The following is a 9451-nucleotide window of genomic DNA, read 5'->3' as shown; positions in this document are numbered from 1 at the left end:
AGAGCATGGATTGTGTATTCTCTCGGAAATTTGAAGATGGATTTCAAAATAAAGAAAAATCTTCAACTTCATCTGAAAACTGTCCACTCAGTCCCAGATAAAGAAAACTCAATGATATCCTCAAGTTATCACTCAGCTTAAAATTGGAATCTTACTGAATGGGCATCGAGAAACTTTAGTCAGTTCTTTTGAGATTATTACCGAGGCAATTTAATTACGGTTACAATGTTTCCTGTTTGTAAAAAGCACATACACTGTAAAGCAGTGTCCGGTGAGAATGGCTTTAACATAATATTTATAACATCCTTAAGTTTCAGGCAGCTCTTGTCGTATTCTAATTCAGGTCTGTGGCATTAATTTTGAAACATTTGTTGTTCTATCTGTCCACTTAAATTGTGAATGTTTCCCACATATTCAACATGAGAATGGTTCTTCATTAGTATGTAATAAAATTATTTATTACTTAGTTTTTTAAGACTACCGCATTTCAGAAATTTATTTATTTATTTATTTCATATGATGTGATCAATACACGAAGGAACCAGTTTTTTCTTGCTTCCTTCATGTATCGTGGCCAGGATATCCAACCTACCAGTTGGTTCGGCACCATCGTGATATCCAGCCCGAGGCGGGAATCAAACCCACGACCTTTGGGTTGCCAGGCAGACACTTTACCTACCCGGCTAGCCCGGTTGGCATTTCAGAAGTAATCTCCTACATATTTCACAAGGAAAGGATCTCTATTCAGAGTGCACTAATAAATGTTTTTTCAGACTATCTGATCTTGAAAATGCCTTGCCACATTTTTCACAAGGGAACAGTTTCTCTAGAGTGTGAATTAATAAATGTCTTTTCAGAGAACCTGAGTGTGAAAATGCTTTGCCACATATTTTACAAGCATGAGGTTTCTCCCGAGTGTGAACATATAAATGTTGTTTCATGTTACTTAATTGGGAAAATGATTTCCCACATATTTTACAAGAGAAACGTTTCTCCTGAGTGTGAACAATTAAATGTCCTTTCAGACAACTGGATCGTGAAAATACCTTACCACATATTTTACAAGCAAAGGGCTTTTCCTCAGTATGAACTATTAAATGATTCTTCAGATAATCCACTCTTGAAAATGATTTGCCACATACTTCACAACAGAACAATTTCTCTCGATTATGAAGTTTTAAATGTTGTTTTAGATTACCTGATATTGAAAATGCTTTGCCACATATTTCACAACAGAAGAGTTTCTCCTGAGGGGTGTGAATTAATAAATGTGTTTTAAGTGCATCGTATCTTGAAAATGCCTTGCTACATATTTCACAAAGGAAGGGTTTCTCCTGAGTATGAATTCTTAAATGTTGTTTTAGACGACTTGAGTGTGACAATGTCTTGCCACAAATTTTGCAAGAGACTTTTAAACGAGAATTTTTTTGGTTTATGTGAGTTCTTAGGTTCTTTGGTTCTTGAGTTACTTGGGTATTTAAGTTCTTCAGTCCTTGAGTTCTTAGGTTCTTTGGTTCTTGAGTTACTTGGGTATTTAAGTTCTTCAGTCCTTGAGTTCTTAGGTTCTTTGGTTCTTCAGTTCTCAGGTTCTTCGGTTCTTGGATCCTTAGGATCTTATATTCTTGGGTTACTTGGGTTCTTGAGTTACTTGATTGTGAAAGCGTAATGGAAACTTTTCTTCCTGGTTTAATCAAATTAGCTTTTGAAAATGGATAAAATATTTTAACCTGAAGAAATGAGTTTTCCTGTGATTCACTTATTTTGTATGGTATAGTTTTTTCTTGAAACACATCATTCCTGTTTTCAATCGCAGACATTTTTAGATTGTTAATTAGAGCTCAAACTGCTCATAATTGTTACTTGCCAGTTAGGAATTCTTATATATCTTTATTCCTATGTTTGCTTCTCTTTTCCATATTCAAAGGGAGAGTACAAATTATTCATTGTTCTTGCTGAATCTGAAAAATATAAATAGAAGAGATTAAATTAAGTTGCCTTACAATTTTAAAACTGAATATTATTAATTCTTTCATTTACAGACTTCTGGTAATTTCTAGATGCAGTGACTAGATAACGAAAAAAGAACTTTAATAGCAAAACTTTCATACAAACTTTATATTGTGATTCTTATTTATAGAAAATGGCAAAACATTTCAACTCTGCTCCACTATCTGCTAAACCAAGAATATGCAAAAAAATTAAGCAATCTGAGAGTACCTGGAATATATTAGATCAACCATTTTTGTTGCTACAACACACTTTAAAGACACTAAAATTTGCGGCAAACTGCAAATGACAATCACTAGCATATTCATACAAATGGAAAGTTATTTCTGTTGGGTATATTTAATAATACACTTATTATTTGTGTAGTATAGATGAACAGATTTAGTACTAGGTATCAAACATGTGAATTGGAATATCATCGGTTTGGCTGAAACAAGAAGAAGAAATGAATCACTTAAAGTTTATCAAGTGGAAATCTACTGTACACCAATGGAAACAGTGAAAGGAGTAAAGGTAGGGTTGGGTTTCTGGTCCATAAAGATTTTAAAAACAACATTTTGGAATTCAGAAGTACATCACCAAGGGTGTCAAGGCTAATACTCAAGATTTCTAAGAGGTACAAGCTAAAGGTTATAATGATTTATGCACCAACATCGAGCCATGATGTTCAAGAGGTTGAAGAAATGTACACCGAAATTGAGAGTCTTCTAGATGAGCAGAAAACCCACTACACTATTATTACGGGGGACTTCAATGCTATGGTTGGAAGACAAAACAGCGCAGAAAGGGGAACTATAGGAAATTTTGGAATTGGTGAAAGAAATGAAAGAGGTGAAAGACTTGTGGAATTTGCAGAATCTCAAGGACTGTCAGTAATGAACACTTTTTCAAGAAAAGGGTGAACAGAAAGTGGACATGGAAGAGTCCAAATGGATTAACAACTAATGAAATCGACTTTATCCTCACTAACAGAAGATATATTGTGAATGATGTTACCGTCCTGAATAAGGTAAATGTTGGAAGTGATCACAGAATGGTTATTTATTGTTATTTGGTTTTTAGGAGCATTAGCAACTAAGGCCATATTGCTCCGGGATATGCGGTGGTCATTCCCTGAATGACCTTTCCGCATCCTCCGTATTTGGTGGTGACGGGCTCGAACCCCGGTCTAATCAAGAAGCGTGTGCTACGCACTGCTGCTCCTTCCCACCTGGCTACGGAGGCGCCTCACAGAATGGTAAGATATACACTTGATATAGATGTAGGAAAGAAAAGGAAAAACCTGACTCGAGTAAATAATACAAAGGTCTTTATTATAACAGAAGAGGAGAAAAAGCAGTATGTAGTGGAACTAAAGAACAAGTTTGAGCTTCTGCAGACTGCTCTAGACCAAAATATCGATGAGGAATATTACAACTTTCTGGAAGTGATAAAGCCCAAGAAACCTATAGGGAAAAAGAAATCCAAAGAAGAAAAAATTAGTCAAGAAACACTTGTCATGATGAATCAAAGACAACAAATGAAGAGCAAGAAAAACACTGACAGGGAGAAAATTGAGTATACTGAGTTATGCAAAGCCATTAGAAAGAGACCCAGAGAGGACTTAAGAAGATTTAACACAAGAAAGGTAGAACAAGCATTAAGGGAAAACAAAGAATTTAAATCAGCAGCCATGAGCAGTAATACAGAAAGACAAATGATACTGAAACTGAAGAATAGCGATGGTGTACTTACAAACAGCAGAGAAGGCATAATTCAAATAGCAGAAGACTACTATAGAGAATTATACAAGGAGCGAGGGAATGATGCCAGCAGTGGGGAAGATGGATTGCAGAGTAGCAACACATACAACATACCCGATATTCTTCCTGATGAGGTAGAACATGCATTGAAGAAAATGAAGAATCAGAAAGCCCTGGGGGGAGGATGAAGTTACTGTAGAGTTGTTAAAATTGGGAGGAAGAGACATAACACAAAAACTGTGTAGGTACAAGTAGGCTCTAGTTTAGATCAGGGTATCAAAAAAAGAAATCGTTTTAAAAATTTGAGATTACAGAGGCCATACGAGGCCCCGTCTATGGTGAGGCCTGTGGCTAGCGCCTGTTCATAAGTATGGCTCTGTCCACGTGCAGTACTTTGCATCTGTCAATGTTAAATTTCAACTGCCATTTCTCAGCCCATCAGCCCCATTTTCCTAGATCTTGTTGCAGTAGCTCACCCTGATGACCTTTGTATCATTTGCAAACTTAGACATTAAGCCTGATTTGCCTTCATCAATATCATTGACAAATACTGAAAACAACAATGGACCCAGCACAGAACTCGGGGAACTCCACTAAAAACATTAATAAATGAAGAGCAGTGCCCACTGATAACCAATCTCTGTCTTCTTCCACTTAACCATCTCTTTATCCATAGGAGTAACTTACCCTTAGTGCCCCATTGCTCCAGCTTGTACAGCAGTCTTTTATGTGCAATAGTATCAAAAACCTTGCTGAAATCCAAGTATATGATGTCAAAATTATTTTCTGCATCCAATACCTGAAGATGTAAGAAGCAGATGACCAACAGTGTCAATCACTGCTGGCTAAACATTATCTATGTGTAATATTAGGCCAAACTTTATAAACATCTTACCTCAGGGGTTCACATCTGGTGAGTATGGGCTTGGCATACCCAGAGTCCTGAGCTGGATATCATCATTTTTCTGTTTCTTGGCGATTTCCTTCTAATGCGCTCGTGCTCGCTCTCTCTCTCTCACTCTCTCTCTCGGTTACTCAAATTTTTTCTTTGCCTGGTACAGTATAAGCCTCAGGCTTCCTTGCACCATATGGCTAATAATAATAATAAACATGTTGGGGAGGGGGTTTGAATTCACTTTATCTTTGAGGTCATGTTATTGCAAAACTCAACACTGGAAGAGGGGAAGTTCTTCAACAACATTGGCAGCATTACTAGCAGAGCCATACCGAGCCATTTTAGTACCCAAGGCAAGAATGAAAAATTGCACCCTCCCCTAAAATATAAAAAAAAAAAATTAATTAAAAAAATATATATGACTTATTTAAAATACATTACTGGTACACAAAAAAGATTTTCGTCTTGCAAAAGCAAAATGATAAACGGATTGGAATAATCAAAACATAAAATCGAAAACTTTGGTAATTATTTAATCTTTCCTTTGGCACCCCTTTCAGCTTTTAGCCTAAGGCAAGAGCCTCGTTCGCCTCACCCTCAGCATGGCTCTGATTGTTGTCTTATATCTACAGTCGTTGAGCAATAGTTACTTTGCACTTGACAGGGTTAACATGCTTCCATCATGCTAAGTCATGCCCAGTTATTCTAGTATTCATAGGGTGCCTATATCAGAAATGAGGTCGATAAGATGATCAAAAGCTACAGTATTTCATGTGTTTGATTTTAGTATTTATATTTTATCTTATTTTAATGGTGTATATTTTTTATTACAAATAAAGTTTACTATATAATACTCTTATTTTTATTTATTTTTTTATTCTTATTATAATAAATTAAACTCTAATTATAGGGGTCAATTTATTATAATGCAATGAACAATTTAAGTTTGCTACTAAGTGCATCAATCCCATAATGTTGTGGCACTTCATCGTGAGTTTCCTTGGTATTGCACTATGTACTTTAGCCCTTAATTAACACCGAGGCTGAGGCATTTTTGTGGAGTTTAAGAGACCCTAATAGATTTTTTTTGGAGGAAAAAATCAATAGAAGGAATGTTCAAAACTTTTCATTAATTTTAACTTAAATAAAAAGCACTACTTTAATACAGAAGTATATTCCTATTTATTTAAAATGTACACCATTAGTATTCATTGAGATTTTAATAAATTAACCTGTAATATCAACTTCAGTTTGTTCATTTATTTGGCAGTTTGGACAAATTAAAGTGCAGCAGGAAAAAACACTATCCTTTATGTCTATTACTTATTCAGTATTACTTATTACTTATTAAGTATTACTTATTCAGTTTTATGAAATTCTGTATCTGAATTACAAAAAATTCTTCAAATTCATCCTTTGTAAGCTTAACCACCACCTATTAAACTGGGTTCTACAGATAGCAGCTATTTGAAGAAAATTTGTATGCTAAAGGAACAATGTTTGAAACAACTTTCAAAACATAGTTCTACACATGTAATGCCCAAAACAAAAACTGTAGATCTACATACATACTACTGAAAAGGTTAAAGAATAATGAGTTCCCCCAAACATTCATATGGAATAATGTATGCAGATAGTGCCAATCTAGTGATGATAGTTATTCAGATTTTGGGATAGTGTAGGAGCTAACAGACTGATACATTAATTTATAAATGAATGTAGAAATTCATTAACTGCCAGGTGACTTAAGGAATTGTGTGGAAGTAGAAATAAAAAATAATGGAACAAGAGAGTGGAAAAAGCTGATACAAAATGGGAGATCACTCTAGGGCATAAGTTGCAACAATTGAAGAAATGCTATCAAGAACTTAATATTTACTGGTATCAAAATTATTATTATTATTAATTATTATCATTAACTATATGGTGCAAGGAAGCCTGAGGCTTTTGATGCACCAGCCAAAAATAAAAATCCTGAGTTACTGAGAGAGAGAGAGAGAGTAGAAAGGGATCACCAAGAAAGAGAAGAATGATGCTATCCAGCTCAGGACCCTGGGTGTGCCAAGCCCATACTCACCAGATGTGAGCCCCTGGGGTTAAGTAACTAACAAAATTAATAAAACTGACAGAATCTATTTTGAGAAATGTGCAAAAGGATTCTTGTTTGTTAAAATAGGAATTAGGTAGCACACATATTACAGGGCATTTCTTAACTTCTGTATGATTTGCTGGTTCATTCAAATTACCAGATAGATAACTATTGTTTTGTAAACAGATCACAGTTATACTCAATAACATGGGTGCCACTTTGCAGGCATGGCTGAAGAACAGAGTGATTGTCCAGTCAAGTTCTGTGATTAGCTCAAATTTATCTCATTTTGTGTTTCTGTTTGTTTGATTGGATGCAAATTCACTTGATTTTTCTGATTTTAGACTGTAATTGAATGGTGTCTGAGTGTGAATTTGAAAGATTCAGGATACAAGTGTTGTTTTCAGTGTGGACTTTTGATGAAGTGTACCAGCCGGCATGCGAGGAGCGATGAGATGAGGTTTTTTTTTGTTTTCTTGTTGCTTCTTGATTTGTTTCATAGTAATTGTATGAGTTGTTGGTATCAGGTTCTCTTTATATTAGCAGGGGTGTGGGGACAGCATCTAACACAAAAGCAGGCGTCTGGGGAGGTAGCCCCAAACCCCCCAGAACAACAACAAAAAAAAAGCACGAGTAATTCTCATTGTTATTGCACTTGATATCGTCTAATAATGTACGGGTGAGAAGAATAAGTGGTTGTATGTGGTGTTCAATTTTGTTAGTTGTTTAAAAAAAAATTTGCCTTTTCTTTATCTTCATTCAGCTATGACATATTATGTCGTTACGTGACATCCCCCGGTAACGTGCAGGCGAGGAGAGGGAAAGCAGTGAGTGGAAAGTATCTACACTGGCCTCCTCTCTTTCTTGCCGAAGTATGGGGTAGTACCCATGTTTTGCAATAAGTTTCAAAATTCGAAAGCTGGAAATTAACCTTCTTTTCAGAAAGCATCATTTTAAAATAGTTTCAATATTATTATTATTATTATTAATATCCATATGATGCAAGGAAGCCTGAGGCTTATGCTGCACCAGGAAAAAAAAAAAAAAGTTCCCGAGTAACCCTGAGAGAGAGAGAGAGTCAAAAGTAGAAGGGAATCACCGAGAAAGAGAAGAATGATGATATCCAGCTCAGGACCCTGGGTGTGCCAAGCCCATACTCACCAGATGTGAGCCCCAGGGGTTGTATTATCTCTACACCCGATTAACGTTCGCACACGCGTAAACGACAGGAACACGCATCAAGTTATTAGCGTCAGTCAAAGTTAAGCAAAATAAAATAAGCACCACCATGTCCCAAGTGTTAAATTTTATTGTTTTACTTGGGATGATAGTAACGAAACCCTCGCTGCATAAGGCCAGAAATCTCAGTACATCATACGCATGCTCCAAATAGAAGTTGCAACTTTGGCTGGAAAAGTCAGTTTGTAAGTGTAATCGGAATTTAGTTCCAATTTGGGAGGCTAAAAAGCAAAGTTAAATCGCAAAATAATAAATCCCTTTTGCACGAATATCCAAGCCTGAGAAGTGTACCTGACCTCTATTTCACTCATAGCCTTGGATACAACCGTTAAGAGACAGCACATACCCACTCATCTCAAGTACTGGTTAATCTTTAGAATAGTGTTCCACAGAGTAGTAACATATCTTACTTCTCTGTGGAGTGCTCAAGGAATGACAAGAAAGAAGGGCTGGCCTAGCTCCTCCTCCTAACCGATGGCTTTCTTCACAGCGATTAGACACTCAATTGAAAATTTAAAACCCAACAGCAAAGGTGGTGAAAATCATTTTCCGATTTTAAAGCAGCACCAGGGGTGGGGGAATGAAATCTTCCTGTTTTGAGCAAGCGAGAGTCAAAAGAAGGTAATTATTGTTACGGTTTTTTTCCTCTAGTTTAAAATCAGAATACCAAGTTATGAAGAGGAATGGCTCGTCCAATCAGTGCAAGTAAAGCATCGAGTAGGAGAAGCTCTTCATTCACTGTGCAAAGATCCATGGGATGCTGCGCCATATTCCAAAGTTTAACGCAATTACCCACCAACTGCTTTTACTAAACAAAAATAATCGAAGCACTGTATACACATAACTTACGAGATTCAAGTATCCGACTGTAGTTGAAGAAAAGACATTAAATGTGATATTCAGCTGAAATTACGTGGTAACCATAGAAAACTAAAAAGCAAATATGAAACAGCAGAAAAGAAATTCCTCCGCCTAGCAGCGCCCCCTTTGATGTGCTGTAAAGTGTGCATTTATTTTATATTATTTGTGGTCATTTCATACATTTTAGTGAACTGTTAGTGCCATTGCACCATGTTTTGTTCGTAGTGAACTGCCGAAGTAGTTAAATTGGCATAATTTTAATTGTATCTCATAGTGTAAATACGTTCACAACGAGTTGCCATGGTATTACATTTCCTCGAATAAGTAACGCTTCACCGATGGTGAAGTCTAATGTTACTTATTATCGGCGGATACCACCACCTAGCCGGCACCGTTTGTAAAATGGTATGGGATCAAAAAACTGTTATCCACATATCTGTCCCTATTAGCAGAGGCGCGCCTCTACTAATAGGGCGACACCCTAGCTCCAACGTTCAAGGAGCGCCTGAACACCTGAAACTTACATACACATATGAAGGAAATTTTAAAGAGGTTGCCAAATTTCAATTTGCACCTGGGCACCACATATTCTAGGAACACCCCTGCCTATTAGACTTA

General features: G+C 36.4%; 1 protein-coding gene across 1 annotated transcript; it reads right to left on the bottom strand.

Moving 5' to 3' along the window:
* Positions 1-557: 557 nt before the first annotated feature.
* Positions 558-8926, bottom strand: LOC150075523 (uncharacterized). The gene is made up of 2 exons (XM_090388799.1): positions 8822-8926; positions 558-1958 (listed from the first exon to the last, which is right to left on the bottom strand). The coding sequence occupies exon 2, from the start codon at positions 1815-1817 to the stop codon at positions 741-743; it is 1077 nt and encodes a 358-aa protein (XP_090244925.1). The 5' UTR covers positions 1818-1958; positions 8822-8926; the 3' UTR covers positions 558-740.
* Positions 8927-9451: the final 525 nt, after the last annotated feature.

This window comes from Mastigoproctus giganteus, chromosome 14 (genome assembly GCF_048544385.1).
Source record: "Mastigoproctus giganteus isolate SK-2022 chromosome 14, ASM4854438v1, whole genome shotgun sequence".
Taxonomy (NCBI): domain Eukaryota; kingdom Metazoa; phylum Arthropoda; class Arachnida; order Uropygi; family Thelyphonidae; genus Mastigoproctus; species Mastigoproctus giganteus.
This window is presented reverse-complemented; position numbering and strand designations above follow the sequence as displayed.